Genomic DNA, 16129 nt, shown 5'->3' on the forward strand with positions numbered 1-16129 from the left:
TCACAACACATATGAAGGCTCAGAAGTGGAGAATCCACCTGTGTTGCTTTCAACTCTGAAGATGCTGACTCAAGATCAGGTCCCTCCAAGGAGTGAGATACTTTGGACTGCACTTTGAAGCCAATCTTGGAAGAACCGCTTTCGTGTTTCTTTGGGTTAGCAATGAGTTTATTTGGGTATGCAATGAAATTTCATTTTAATGTATGCCAATTAGTGTAAATTCAAAGTGACAATAAAGTTATTCTAAGTCTAAGTCTAAGTCTAAGCTCGTGGCTCCCATGTAACACCACTCCTGCGCAGGCTACACTGGCTACCTGTGGTCTTTTGGGTGCACTTCAAGGTTTTGGTTACCACCTTTAAAGCGCTCCATGGCTTAAGGCCAGGGTACTTACGGGACCGCCTGCTGCTACCGAATGCCTCCCACCGACCTGTACGCTTGCACAGAGAGGGACTCCTCAGGGTGCCGTCCGCCAAGCAATGTCGGCTGGCGGCCCCCAGGGGAAGGGCCTTCTCTGTGGGGGCTCCTACCCTCTGGAATGAACTTCCCCCGGACTTCGCCAACTGCCGGATCTTCGGACCTTCCGCCGCGAGCTGAAGACCTATTTGTTTATTCGCGCAGGGCTGGCCTAGGGATTTTAATAGTTTTAATATTTGATATAAATTTTATAAATTTTATGGGGGTTTTATGATTTTAAATTTTAATTCGGCCATATGTTTAATAAGTTTTTTAATTTATTGTTTTAATTGTATACTATTGTCGTTTTATCTAGGCTGTAAACCACCATGAGTCCTTCGGGAGAAGGGCGGTATAAAAATCCAATAAATCAAATCAAATCAAATCAAATTCTCTGCTTTTCGAATAAAGTTTTTTTTTTTTCACGGACTGAGTTTCCTACTACCTACTTGGGCCTGGGTCACAACATAAATGAAGGCTTAGAAGTGGAGAATCCACCTGCATTGCGTTCAACTCTGAAGATGCTGACTCAAGAGCAGGTCCCACCAAGGAGCGAGATACTTTGGACTGCACTTTGAAGCCAATCTTGGAAGAACCGCTTTCGTGTTTCTTTGGGTTAGCAATGAGTTTATTGGGGTATGCAATGAAATTTCATTTTAATGTATGCCGATTAGTGTAAATTCAAAGTGACAATAAAGTTATTCTACCATGTGACCATCAAAGGGGTCAGGGGGGTGGGACTCTTGGGGTTTGTATAACTGGGAAAAGAATCCGGAAGTTCAGTTTTGGAATTTCACTCATCGTGTGCCAGTTTCCTTATGCTAGTAAAGAACTCTGAAAGACAATGGCTTCAGAGTTTCTTTCATGCAGAGGAGGTTTTTCTGGAACCGTGACAGTAGCAACCTGTGGCTCTGGAGCCGCCTGTGGCTCTTTCACCCCTCTGCTGCGGCTCCCTGTCACTCAAAATACGCGTCACAACCGCCAATCTGCGACATCCGCCGGCACGCGATTCCTTGAACTTTTCAACCCATTTTTTTTGGGGGGGAGGGGGGGGAGTTCAAAATGTTTTTGTTGCATATGCAAAAATAAAAATGTGCTTTCTCTGTAGCAGCTCATTGATTTCATAAATACAACACGATGAAGGAGCCACAGGCGGCTCCAGAGCCACAGGTTGATGACACCTGAGATTCTAGGAGAAAATGTGAAATAGGTGAAATGGGAAAAAAAAAAGAGCTCCAATATATTAAAAATACTGTTTTTATATACATAGCATAACAGTAAAAAAAGATATATACAGCGTTATTTTCGTTTTAGATATCAAAAGGGTTTTTGTGGCTCCCGGTGTTTTCTTTTCTGTGGGAAACGGGTCCAAATGGCTCTTTTGAGTGTTAAAGGTTGCCGACCCCTAGATAAAGAAACTCCCTAGGAAGGAAGGACAGCCATGTTTAAGCAAACAGAGGATGAGTTTTAAGCAAGCGAGTGGCCCATGGCGGATAATTCTCTTCTCGCTGACAGCTCTAGCAGAACTGAAACATGGACGTCACCCTACCATAGATAGTATTCAGATGGTTTGGACCGGTAGCGGAAATCACATGTGGACCCGCTCTGGCTCTATGCCATTCTGTTTAGGCACGTTTTTGAGTCTGGGCGCCTGTGCGGAAAACCAGGCGCCTGCGCGGAAGCCTGGGCACCTGCACAGAAGGCCGGGCACCTGTGTGGAAGGCAGGCATATGGGCGAACCGGGCACATGCACACATGAAGCGAGCGTATGCGCGCGGGGCAAACCGGTAGTAACATAAGGTGAAACCCGTCGCTGTACCTTACCCTAAATTCATGGAAGCTGGAGAAGATACAACTTGTTAGAGACCCTGCGTCTTACTTTCCCATAAGCAAAATGAGCCTCGAACTGACTTCTTTTCTTTAGGCTAGCATCAAGCAAAGCAGGATGGGGGTTTAGGAACGACTTCACAAGAGACGACGCTAATACGATTCTCCCCCTTTTCTCATTAGAGCTGATGGGGTTTGATCTGCCCCAGCCCGGATGCCAACGGTGCCCACCTGTCAACAGGTGCCACCCGTCACTCCTCGGGCATCCTCATACTCTTGCCACCTGCGCTTCAGACGATGTCGTACTTAACCTTCCTTGCCCTCTTCCTTTCATCCCGGAGGTGTTTAATTGCCTCTGATTCACAGAGCGGCATTTCAGGTGAACACAGCCTGATGGTCTCATTACCATCGGCACAAAAGAACACTCCATGACAGGGAACTGAGCGAATCTGGGCTCTCTCTCGCTGACTTGGACAAATTCTCAAAAGTGAGCAGATTTATCCAGGTTCTGAGTGTCTGCCTCAGATCCTCTAAAGTAGGGGTCTCCAACCTTGGTCTTGTGGACTTCAACTCCCAGAATTGAAGGAATTGAGGGATTCTGAGAGTTGAAGTCCACAAGTCTTAAAGGGACCAAAGTTGGAGACTCCTGCTCTAAAGCAGAGGTCTCCAACCTTGGGAACTTTACGATTTGTGGACTTCGACTTCTAGAATTGAAGGAATTTAGGGATTCTGGGAGTTGACGTCCACAAGTCGTAAAGTTGCCAAGGTTGTAGACCCCCAGCTCTAAAGCAATGTTCCTCTAGAACAGTGATGGCTAACCTTTTTGCCATCGCGTGCCAAAAGTGGGGGTCACGCGGGGGGGGCGGGCGGGGGGGTGTCGTGCGCATGCGTGCTCACACCCATAATTCAATGCCTTTCCTGCAGATGCCCCCCCGCACTCTCCCCCTTGCTTTTGGCACGTGACGGCAAAAAGGTCACCGGTGGGCATGGTAGGCCCGTTTTTCGCCCTCCCCAGGCTCCAGAGGCTTTCTTGGAGCCTGGGGAGGGCAAAAATGACCTTCCCCACCGCCCAGAGGCCCTCCGGAGGCAAGAAACAGCTTGTTTCCCGACTTCTGGTAGGCCCAGAAGGCCCGAAAATCAGCTGGCCGGCGCGCATCTGTGCGCTGGAGCTGAGCTAAGGCAACACTCGCGTGCCCACAGATATGGCTTACCCGTAGTTTTGCCATCACGGCTCTAGAATCTACGGCGTGTCCCTGGTGTTAGCATTCCAGAAGAACCCAACTCCAATTAAAAACTCTGAGGCAAGCATTTTTTCAAAGTTCCATTTATTGGAGCAGATATATTGGCATATCTGGGAAAACCTGAATCTGAGCGTTCCGGGTTTTCCCTCAGTAAATCAAAAAAACCCGAACCATCCCGTCATTCCTCAGTCGATCATATGCTCCAATCACCATCCGTCCCCTCTCGAGACAGCACTCCGACCACTCTTCCTCCAGATGCAGGATCAGCCTGACCTTGACCGACAGGAAGAATGCTATTTTGTCTAACTACATCCCCTCTACTAAATCCTTCTCCTCCTACTTTCCCACACACAAGTAGGTGGCAGCCTGGAAGCTTCCGGGGCTAATATGGCTTCCAAACCTGACATACTTAACCTTGGCCACCTTAAGATGACTGGACGTCAACTCTCCGAACCCCCGGCTGTGGAATTCTGGGAGTTGAAGCCCACCCATCTTAAAGTGGTCACGGTTGAGGAGATACACCATGGACGTTCCTGCAATTGAAGACAAATATATCTCAGTATCTTTTCTGTTCCACCTTCCGATACTTAGATCTGGTGGCTAAACCCCATTTCTCTTCTCTATTATAGTGTTTCAGACTTCTTTGCCATGAAATTTATTTATTTATTTTGTCACACAGTATATATAAGCATAAGCATGAAAGCATATATATAAGCACATATATAAGCATGAGTATGTAATAACTATATTAATTGGATATAACGAAAGGAAACAATAGGACAGGAACGGTAGGCATGCTTGTGCTCTTATGCACACCCCTTACAGACCTCTTAGAAACAGGGTGAGGTCAATAGTAGACAGTTTTTGGTTGAAGCTTTGGGGATTTTGGGAAGAGACCACAGAGTCAGGTAGTTTATTCTAAGCATTAACAGTTACCCTCTGGAATGAGTTTCCCCCAGGACTTCGACAACTTCCTGACCTCCGGACCTTTCGCCGCGAGCTGAAGACATATCTATTCTTCCGAGCAGGACTGGCTTAAATAGGGTTTTTAAACATGGATTTTATTGGGGTTTATTTTATATTTTGTATTTTATTTTAAATTTAGGCTATATTGAATAAGTTTTTTAAATAGTGTTTTTATTGTAATGTATTGTATTATTTTATCTGCCTGTTTACCGCCCTGAGTCCTTCGGGAGAAGGGCGGTATAAAAATTAAATAATAACAACAACAACAACAACAACAACAATAATAATAATAATAATAATAATAATAATTATTATTATTATTATTATTACTGAAGTCATATTTTCTGCAATCAAGATTGGAGCGGTTAACATTAAGCTTAAATCTATTGCATGCTCGTGTATTGTTGCAATTGAAGCTGAAGTAGTTTTCGACAGGAAGGACATTGTAATAGATGATTCTATGAGTTAAGCTCAGGTCATGTCGAAGACAGCGGAGTTCTAAATTTTCTAAACCCAGGATTTCAAGTCTGGTGGCATAAGGTATTTTGTTGTATTCAGAGGAGCGCACCATGTATGCATCCTAATGCCATGTCCTTGAGCAACATTAGTTCCCATTGGGCTAGTTTAACAACCTTCATAAAGTCTTCCAGCTCCAGTGCAAGTTATTAAAACGACAAGGGAAGGGAAAATGCTACGGCACCTGGAAACCAGCAACTCTCCTCAACGCTAGGTGAATGAAGAAAAAAGACAAGAGGCAGCAAGGCCGGAAAAACCCCGTTAACACAATAAAAAATAAAAAAACAAGTTATGGGTTAAGCCAAAAAGGAGGTGCAGAAGGATCTTGGAGACTTAGTGGACAATCAGCTAAATATGAGCCAGCAGTGTGCAGCAACAGCCAAAAAAGCCAATGCGATCATAAATTGCATTTAGGATACAATCAACATCAAGGGAGGTCCTAAAACCACTCTGTAAAGCCTTAGTAAGACCACACCTAGAATACTGCATCCAGTTTTGCTCACCACACTATAAAAAAGATGTGGAGACTCTAGAAAAAGTACAGAGAAGAACAACCAAGATGATGAGGGGACTGGAGGCTAAAACATGCGATGAACTGTTGCAGGAACCGTGCATGGCTAGTCTAGTGAAGAGAAGGACCAGGGGAGACAGGAGAGCATCTTCCAATATTTGAGGGGCTGCCACAGAGAGGAGGAAGGGGGTCAAGCTGTTCTCCAAAGGACTCGAAGGCCAGACAAGGAATAATGGATGGAAACTGACCAAGGAGAGATTCAACCTAGAAATAAGGAGAAATTTTCTGACAGTGAGAACCATCGACCCATGGAACAGAAGTTGCCTTCGGAAGTTGTGAGAGCTTCATCCCTGGAGGCTTTCAAGAAGAGACTGGACGGCCATCTGTCAGAAATGGTGTAGGGTCTCCTGCTTGGGTGGGGGGTGGGATTAGATGACCTTCAAGGTCTCTTCCAACGCTGTTAATCTGTAACCTGTATCTGTAGAAGGCTCTCTCCAGAAATCTAAGACTTAACTCCGTAGATATAATTCTTGTGTATATTGAATGCTTCATACCTTCAGCAAAGCAGTCTGTTGCCAATTTCCTCCTTTTCCTATTGCAGGACACAATGGGGGTCACTTTTGAAAGCCCCCACAGGGCCAAGATAAGAAGAAGAAAAAACACGGGTGGATGCTAGTTCCTTGGACGCTATTTGCAACAGACATGAACTATTGGTTTTTCAAGGTTCCTTGACATCTGTCAGGGACAGAAGAATCCTGAAACCAACATCTGGTCTGAAATTCTTCCATCACGGGAACAGGAGGTGTCAAAATTTCTGCACTGTCGGGAAAGTTGTCCACAAATTGTCCACTCTTCCCCAGCTCCCCTTGCAAGTCGGTTTCCCCACGGCCACCCTGCCCTGAAACGTGGACCCTAGCTTCTCTAGGAAGGAGCAGCTCCTTCCCACGGGCGTCGCAGGAACACACAATCCAGTCCCCGTTGTGTGTGTGTGTATGTGTGTGTGTGTGTGTCTAAAGCACATTTCTACACTCTTTGGCAGTTCGGGGAGGAAAGGTCAGCGTTAAGCTATCACCATGTTTCGAAATGCAATCTGTGCAAGCGCCGGCATAATGAAATGGTTCAGCAAAGGTGCGAGAGGAATTTCTTTTAATTAGATCCATGGCTTTTGAGTTGTCAACATGAATAAAAGCAAGGAAAAACACCCAACTTGCAAAACACGGTATCAAAAGAAGAAGGGGGGGGGGAGGAGCTCCTTCAAGGCTTTTAAAAAAGGAGCCGAGCACCGCCTGAATTTAAAAAAAAAACACAAAAACCCCACACAAACTTCGTGCTCAGGTGCCCGGTTAACAAATTTAAAAACCCACCAGGGATGAGAGAAAGCAAACCTCTTTGATGGAGTCTTTCTCCAAAGCAGAAGACCACCAAACCAGCGAGAAAAGAGAAAGATTCAAATAATAATAAAAAAAAGATGCTTCAAAAAGCAGAAACAATGATCATAAGCCAATTAGCTTCCCCCCACACACACACACACGATGGGACAGCCGTACATTTTGATGGGCTTAAATAAGGCCGTCTTGAAGCATTGCTGGCGGTGGCCCTGACATCGTTCTACCAACAAAACTCCACCTTGGCGAACCTCTTGTCAAAAATCCTCTCCCCAAAAGGGCAACCCACGCAGGGAGGGCTTCAGAAGGAGGGACACACACACACAAATCCCGTCCACGCAAACTGGAGTCCTCTTGAGGATTCGTACAAACATCGATCGAGGCACAAAAGAAAACAGCAAAGGAGAAGATTTCCCAACAGAAACAGGGGGATCTTTTTCGAGGGGAGGGTCCAATCAGTCGGCTGGAGAGGAGATTTAACAAAACAAGAGAAGGACAGAGTTGGAAGGGACCTTGGAGGTCATCTAGTCCAACCCCCCGTGCAAGCAGAAGACCCTACACCATTTCTGATAGCAGTCCAGTCTCTTCTTGAAAGCTTCCAGGGATGAAGCTCCCACAACTTCTGAAGGCAACTTCTGTTCCATGGGTTGATTGTTCTCACTGTCAGGAAATTTCTCCTTATTTCTAGGTTGAATCAATCAATCAAAATAGAGCTGGAAGGGACCTTGTTGGTCATCTAGTCCAACCCCCCACCCAAGCAGGAGACCCTACACCATTTCTGACAGGTGGCAGTCCAGTCCCTTCTTGAAAGCCTCCAGTGATGAAGCTCCCACAACTTCCGAAGGCAACTTCTGTTTCATGGGTTGATGGTTCTCATTCTCAGAAAATTTCTCCTTATTTCCAGGTTGAATCTCTCCTTGATCAGTTTCTATCCATTATTCCTTGTGTGGCCTTCAGGTGCTTTGGGAAACAGCTTGACCCCCTCCTCTCTGTCACATTTGAGCGGGTCAGCCCTAACTAAACTATGTTTGGAGAAGCTGCGGAGGTCTATTTTATTTAACTTTTAGAAGCGGCCACTATTTTGTTCTCCCGAGCTGTTAATAGAATAGAATGTTTATTGGCCAAGTGTGATTGGACACACAAGGAATTTGTCTTGGTGCATATGCTCTCAGTGTACATAAAAGAAAAGATACGTTCATCAAGGTACAACAATTACAACACAAATGATGGTCAATATATCAATATAAATCATAAGGATTGGGTGATATTTTAATTTTATGCTTGGTGTTTGCTCCACAATTGCTAAAGACTCTGTATTAACACTAGAATAAGTAATGGTGATCTGACTAGAAACTAGGATAGAGGTAGAAATAAGAAATAGGGGGAATAATATTAGATCAATAATATTAATTAATATTAGACTTGTATATATATAAAGGATACATTGAAATAAGGGAGAAAAAATGGACAAGTAAGAAATGTTTAACTGTTGCGAAATTGTTGGAAAGAAACTATTGTTTAAAGATTCTTTTTTGTTTTTTGAAAAAATGTTTAATAAAAATTATTTTTTAAAAAAGAAATAGGCGGGATATTAGCATGCGTAATTTTTATATAATAGAATATAAGCAATAATTAGATGGAATGATTAGAGGTTAAATGATGGTATTATAATGTATGCTTAAATAATATTTACCATTGGCATTAAAATGGAACACTGAAATATTGAATAACTACTTTAGTAACTACTTTAGTAACTACTTTAAAACTACTTTAATAACTACTTTAAAACAAACATGTACAGTATGTGAATACTAGGATTATATAAATTTGATTAATGTAACCAATATTATTAATACTATTATTGCGAAGTGTTTCTTTGTTCAAAGTGTTTGTTTTTTTGTTCAAAGTGAAACAAAGTGAATTATTTATTTATTTATTTATTTATTTCGATTTTTATACCGCCCTTCTCCCGAAGGACTCAGGGCGGTCCAATTATACCCAGAGGCCAAATGTATGTACATTGATGTATATTTAAAAATAAAAATCCAGTAAAACTTAAACAAACAAACAAACAAAAGACTCTGGATGGGTGTTGGCTATTTTTGCTTTTAAACCTGCTGGTTGGTTCTATTTTACTGACCTCTCCGAAGTACTTACTAAAAAGCAGAAACATCACCCTGCCAACAAAAGTGTGCATAGTCAAGGCTCTGGTTTTCCCCGTTGCAATGGATGGCTGTGGAAGTTGGACCATAAGGAAGGCTGAGCGCCAAAGAATGGAGGCCTTTGGACTCTGGTGCTGCAGAAGATTCCTGCGAGTTCCTCGGACTGCAAGGCAATCCAACCAGTCAGTCCTAGAGATCAACCCTGACTGTTCTTTAGAAGGCCAGATCCTGAAGAGGAAACTCAAATACTTTGGCCACCTAATGAGAAAGAAGGACTCACTGGAGAAGAGCCTGATGCTGGGAATGATGGAGGGCGAAAGAAGAAGGGGACGGCAGAGAATGAGGTGGCTGGATGGAGTCACTGAAGCAGTCAGTGTGAGCTTAAATGGACTCCAGAGGATGGTAGACGAAAGGAAGGCCTGGAGGAACATTGTCCATGGGGTTGCGATGGGTTGGACACGACTTCCCGACTAACAATAACAACAACCGGAGTACTTGCTGGTTTTAATTTTTGCTAGCAAGTGGCAGGTCTCCTTCTCCTCCTGCTCATCTCATGTTTGATGGTTTTAACAACTATCTGCTGACCCAGAGGTGACTCTCCAATGGCAGTGACCATCAAAGGTTGAAGGACCCTCATCCAATCCTGGCAAACCACTTTGACCAACACCGACTGATGGGTGCGAACCTCACCATCTTGCACTTGTTACGGATTAAGGGCTTTCTTTAACACTTCCATGAGTTGACTTCCAAGTTTTATTTAGTGGTCCTCTGTTTAGGAGAACCAGTAGAAAATCCTTTGAGCGTACAAGAAAACAAAAACAAAACCCAGGAAGAAATTATAAGTGTACTCACTACGTCATTGGGGAGACTTTGTAGATCATCAAAAGGCGTTTCCAGTGTGTTGGTGTCCACATTTAGAATGACCACATCATCCAGAGAAATAGTTCTGACTTTCTGAAAATGAAACGGAGAGAAGCGAGTAATCATTTATGCCCAAAACTCAAGACATTTCCCATACATGTTGTTCAGTGGTTTCTAAAATTCAGTTGTCTCCAATTTTCCCTGTGAATCTTCTTGTCTCCAAATAGACACATGAATCTCTCCAAACATCTAACCTGGGGATTCCTAGCTTAAAAAGTTCACTTAGTTTTATATATATATATATTTAAAATTCTGAATAAGCAACTAAGTGGTTTCCTTTCTTCTAATCATGTTAGGCCAGATATGTCCTCCAAAGGACTTTGTTATATGTCTTTAGGTAAAGGTTCGCCTCGCACATTTGTGCTAGTTGTTCCCAACTCTAAGGGGCGGTGCTCATCTCCATTTCAAAGCCAAAGAGCCAGCGCTGTCCGAAGACCTCTCCATGGTCATGTGACCGACATGACTCAACGCCACAGGCTCACGGAACGCGGTTCCCTTCCCACCAAAGGTCTATTTTTCTACTTGCATTTTTTTTTACGTGCTTTCGAACTTCTAGGTTGGCAGAAGCTGGGACAAGTCACGGGAGCTCACCCTGTTACGTGGCGCTAGGGATTCGAACCGCTGAGCTGCCGACCTTTCGATCAATAAGCTCAGTATCCTAGCAACTGAGCCACTGTATCCCCATTGATACGTCTTTACTTTTTTTGATATGTCTTTACTGAATGGCAAAATTTGTGAAGACGTCGCAGTCTTCCACAGAAATTTAACACTCAATGTTGTACCTAGGATTAAGACCTCAAGTATTATTTGAGTAGGTCCTTGTTTGTGGCTCATCAACAAGCTAAATTAACAGTAGTGGCCAAAATTGTGGAAACTTTTGGGGAAAGTGTATTTTCTAAAATTAGCTAATAACACCACTTTTTTGGGGGGAGTAATACCATAAAATTATATATCAATGGAAAGAGAATTTAATGAAGAATGTAATGCAATAACTATTATGAAGGATTTGCTACTAGAATAGCACTTGCAGTATAAAGAAGAAAAGTGAAGCACGTGGAAAAACTGAGATATACATTACAAAAATGATCACCATAGAAAAAATGAAATATTACAAAATGGTATCAGTTAATACTTTGTTGGGTAACCTTTAGCATGAATGACGGCCTTACAACATCTTCCCATGGAGTGAACCAAGTCTTTGAGTTCTGCAGTTGTTATCATGGGAAACCAAGATTGAATGATGGCTTCTATTAACTGGGTTTTATTGCTGGGTCACTTCTGACTAACAAGTTTCTTTAGTCAGAAAAATCCATAGATTTTCAATTAGGTGAAGATCTGGGCTATTCCCAGGCCATTCCAGCAGTGGAATAGGATTATCTTGAAACTCCCCCCCCCAAAAAAAAGTGGTATTATTAGTCATCAAAGCTCAAAAATACACTTTTCCCAAAAGGTTTCCACAATTTTGACCACTACTGGTCCAGATTGCGACTGCGCGGGTGATAGAGGGAGCACCTCGTGGCTCCCATGTGACACCTCTCCTGCGCAGTCTGCACTGGCTCCCGGTGGTCTTCCAGGTCCAATTCAAGGTGCTTGTTATCACCTTTAAAGCGCTCCATGGCTTAGGACCGGGATACTTACGGGACCGCCTACTGCCACCAGTAGCCTCTCACCAACCAGTGCGCTCGCACAGAGAGGGCCTCCTCCGGATACCGTCAGCCAAACAATGTCGGCTGGTGACCTCCAGGGGGAGGGCCTTCTCTGTGGGGGCTCCCGCCCTCTGGAACGAGCTGCCTCCGGGGCTTCGTCAACTCCCCCACCTCTGGACCTTCCGCCGCGAGCTGAAGACGCTGTTGTTTCGACGTGCAGGACTAGCTTGAACATAGTTTTAAATTGGGGTTTTAAATTGGGGTTTTTTAAATGGGGTTTTAATCGTATTTAAAAAAATTCAGGCCAGTTATCGAATTAGTTTTTTATACTGTTTTTTAATCTGTATTATATGTATTTTGGTTTTATTGGCTGTGAACCGCCCTGAGTCCTTCGGGAGAAGGGTGGTATACAAATATAATAAATAAATACTGTAACAACTAAAATAATAATCTCGCCTCTTGAAAATTGTTCCCAAAAATTCTCCCCCCAGTAGCGAAGACCCATCCTGTCATTTGAGTTGTCAAACTTGATGCCGCTTGGAGGGTAATGAAATAAACCCATCGCTCTTTGCTCAGGAATCGCTTCCCGAGAGCAGCACTTCAGCTTGATTTTACTCCATGTCTAGATTTAAATAAACATCCACTTAGACTCTCTTAGAGTAGATAACGGGTCCTTCAGTTGACACCGGTGATGTATCTTCTTTGACAAAGTGATAAACCATGCCTTTGACTCTCAGGGATATCAATGGGGACTTGTCGCCTTGGCCAAAAAAATAAAATAAAATAAATAGGTAGCTCCATCAATTAATCAACTCAACTAGAATTGATCGACTGTTTCTATTCTGCAGTCCGCAGAATGCTTTGAAAGGAAAAAGCAGCAAAAAAAAAAGCAGCCCCTTTTGAATCGCTGAGCAGTTTGGCAAGAATTGCAAAAAACTCCTTTTTATAGGAGTGCATCGGTCCTGGAAGTTCCAGGAAAAGTTGCAAACAACGACAATTGGTTTGGTAGCTCACGGAGGGAGATAAGGAGACCGGATATCTCCTTTTATGATTCCCCTTTAGGAAAGCTTTAATTAAAATCAAACCTCTTGATTTACAATCTGAAAGAGCTACCCCACAGACCGGTATGGTTAAGCGACACATGTGCTTTGACCTCTGAACCCTCTGACCCACGGGCAGCAGGTGGCCTCTGTCTTCCGGCCACTCACTCACCCACCCACCCCACTCCTCTCTCCTCTCTCTCTCCTCTGGTGTTTTTTCCACCAGCCAACCAATGTTGACATTGAGAAGGTACCATGGTCTTCAGAGAATGTCCCCAAATTTTACTGGTAGCTAACACAGGGACCCGTTTCCTTTAAAAAGGTAAAGGTTCCCCTCGCACATATGTGCTAGTTGTTCCCGACTCTAGGGGGCGGTGCTCGTCTCCGTTTCAAAGCCAAAGAGCCAGCGCTGTCCAAAGATGTCTCCATGGTCATGTGGCTGGCATGATTCAACGCCAAAGGCGCACGGAACGCTGTTACCTTCCCACCAAAGGTGGTCCCTATTTGTCTATTTGCATTTTTTTTAATGTGCTTTCGAACTGCTAGGTTGGCAGAAGCTGGGACAAGTCATGGGAGCTCACCCCGTTAAGCGGCACTAGGGATTCGAACCGCCGCACTGCCGACCTTTCGATCGACAAGCTCAGCGTCTTAGCCACTGAGCCACCACCTCCCATTTCCTTTAAGCTGATCTGAAATCATGAATGAGCTCTGAAGGACATCTTCGAAACTCCAGAATTTCAGTGTGGTCTATAGACTTTTATAACCTGGCAGCAATCGATCTCCAAGGAGAAGTGGCTTCAGCTTCAGTTGAAGATGAAGTCTTAGTCATTTTTTTTTTCACACAACGGATCAGGTGCGTGCAACAGCAACATATTTGAAAAAACGGGGAATTGCTGATGCAGCCTTCTTGTTGTGCCTCTTCCTCCCTCCTCTCCTCAGCTGGGCCCCTCCTGCCTACACCTGGGCCTGTTATCAGACACGGAGTCTGATAATGAAGATGAATGGCCTGTCATGCCTCCAGCCCCCGTCCCTGGCCCCATGCCTGGACAGGATGTCAGGAATGAACAAACAAACCTCACTCCTACAGCGTGTGAGCAGGGAGCCAGCCACGTGCTGGAATTACCGACAGCAGATCCAGCTGAAGAGAATTCACAGTGGGAGGATCCTCGCTTCCGGAGATCTGAGAGGCGATGCCAGCAGAAGGGAGGGGCAGGCCTGGATAAATTCTGAGTCATGGAGCCACACCCCACAGCCTATATAAAGGACCTGCTTGTGGCATTCCAACCTTGAGTCAAGCAAAGTCTCATCTAGTTTGCTGAAGTCACAACTTGGACTCCTGCCTGCCCTGAGAAACCTTGGCAAAGCTGCAGAGGCTTCGTGGCCACGCTTGATACGGACTTCCTAGACCTGGTCGTCGGAGGGGGAGGGGGACACGACACTTCTAGAGCAGGGCTCTCCAACCTTGTCAACTTTAAGACTTGTGGATTTCAACTCCCAGAGTTCCTCAGCCAGCAAAGCTGGCTGAGGTACTCTGGGAGTTGAAGTCCACAAGTCTTAAAGTTGACAAGGTTGGAGAGCCCTGTTCTAGAGCTCAGTTCTGGTCCATGAACAATGTTTCTGAATTGGAAAATGCTGGCTGATAATCTGAAGGGTGCTAGGTCCTTTGTAGCCTTCTCCAAAGTGGTGGCTCAAGTGTGTAGAAAGTGCATCTCCTGTTAATTTTGGAGACCACGTTCTCAACAAATACGGGAGAGGTGCCTGGCCGATCCATGTAGACCCTTGTCTGAAAAGCGTTTGTAACAGGGGTGGCATGATAGCAGGATTCCAGTATTGGAGGGGCTGCCAGTAAGTAGAGGGGGTTGAATTGTTCTCCAAAGCACCAGAGGGCAGGACAAGAAATAATGGTTGGAAACTAATCCAAGAGAAAAGCAACTTAGAATTAAGGAGAAACTTCCTAACAGTGAGAACAATTAACCAGTGGAACAGAAGTTGCCTCCAGTAACTGTGGGTGCTCCATCATTGGAGGCTTTGGACAGTCACTTGTCTGGGTGTCCAAACATGGCCCCTTGAAGAGTGATGGACTTCCAAGTCCCAGAATTTCCCAGCCAGCATGAGCTATAAATATGAGCTGGCTGGGGAATTCTGGGAGTTGAAGTCCACCACTCTTCAAGGGAACAAGTTTGGACATCCCTGGTATAGGTTCTCCTGCTGGATCAGGGGACTGGATCAGAAGACCTCCAAGACACCTTCTAGCTATATTCTATTCTACTTGGATAGCCCTGTCAGAACATCCTTCCTGGATACTCTCAGCTGCAAACATCTTCTAAAGGAGTGTCAGTCAGAAATGTCGCAACAAGCAATAAATCCTCTAAAATAAAGTTTGGATTTCAAACCTGCTGATTCATGCCACAACCAGCTGTTAGTTGGTCTCTCGCTTAGATGGGAATCCTCCACTAGCCTCTCAGTAGGTCCTCAGGGATGGGAAACCAAGCGAGGATCTACGGAAAGTCTTTCCAAGGTCCAGGGCTGAGAAGGTTTCCATCAACAAAGAAACTGTGCAGAACCGTTACTTCTTGAGGAGGGCTCTTCCGTCCCTCTGCTGCGGGTCCCTGTCGCTCAAAATATGTGTCACAACCGCCAATGTGCGACATCCGCCGGCACACGATTCATTGAGCTTTTCGACGCATCTTTTTTTTGGGGGGGAGGAGTTCAAAATGTTTTTGTTGCATGCAGAAATAAAAATGTGTTTTCTCTGTAGCAGGTCATTGATTTCATAAATGCAACACACTCTAGTTTTTTTATACAGAGCATAAAGGTAAAAAACGATATAGGCGGCGTTATCTTCATTTTAGAGGTCAAAAGGGTTTTTGTGGCTCCCGGGGTTTTCTTTTCTGTGGGAAACAGGTCCAAATGGCTCTTTGAGTGTTTAAAGATGCCGACCCCTGTTCTTGAGGCTCACAAGCATGCCAAAGGAGGGACCAAATGAAATGCGAATGACAAAAATTAAAAAATATATATATTTTTAACAGGACCTGGTCTTCGACGTGCAACCGTTCTTTGAATGACCTTTCAAAGTTACAACAACAGGACTGAAAAAAAGTGACTTATGACTTTGGGGATTTTGGGAGCATTTGGGGGATCAGTTGCAGTCGTAAGTCGAGGACTACCTGAATTTTAAATAATGAAATTGAATTGATGAATTATCTCAGGGGGAGTGTCCCGTGGCGAGTTGGCTATAGTGAGTTGGCCGTGGTGAGTTGGCCATGGCGAACCGTGCCATTCCACGTCAGAAACCATCTGCTGTGACCCAGGCCCAAGTAGGTAGTAGGAAACTCAGTCCGTGTAAAAACAAACAAGCTTTATTCCAACAGCTGAGAATTACTTCATTCCCAGCATACTTCAACTAAATTAAAGCAAATTCCTCCCAACACAAATTCCTCAGTCCTATCGCAAATCCAAT

The 16129-nt window shown here is 44.4% G+C and overlaps 1 protein-coding gene across 6 annotated transcripts in view; it reads right to left on the reverse strand.

Moving 5' to 3' along the window:
• DENND1A (DENN domain containing 1A) overlaps window positions 1-16129 on the reverse strand; it is a 290292-nt gene that overhangs the window by 94764 nt on the left and 179399 nt on the right. For all 6 annotated transcript variants that reach the window (XM_058159046.1, XM_058159045.1, XM_058159047.1 and 3 more), the window contains one exon: window positions 9915-10016. In XM_058159046.1, the coding sequence (XP_058015029.1) occupies window positions 9915-10016 (102 nt within the window). The remainder of the gene's footprint in view (window positions 1-9914; window positions 10017-16129) is intronic.

The sequence above is a fragment of the Ahaetulla prasina genome, chromosome 16 (assembly GCF_028640845.1).
Source record: "Ahaetulla prasina isolate Xishuangbanna chromosome 16, ASM2864084v1, whole genome shotgun sequence".
Lineage (NCBI taxonomy): Eukaryota > Metazoa > Chordata > Lepidosauria > Squamata > Colubridae > Ahaetulla > Ahaetulla prasina.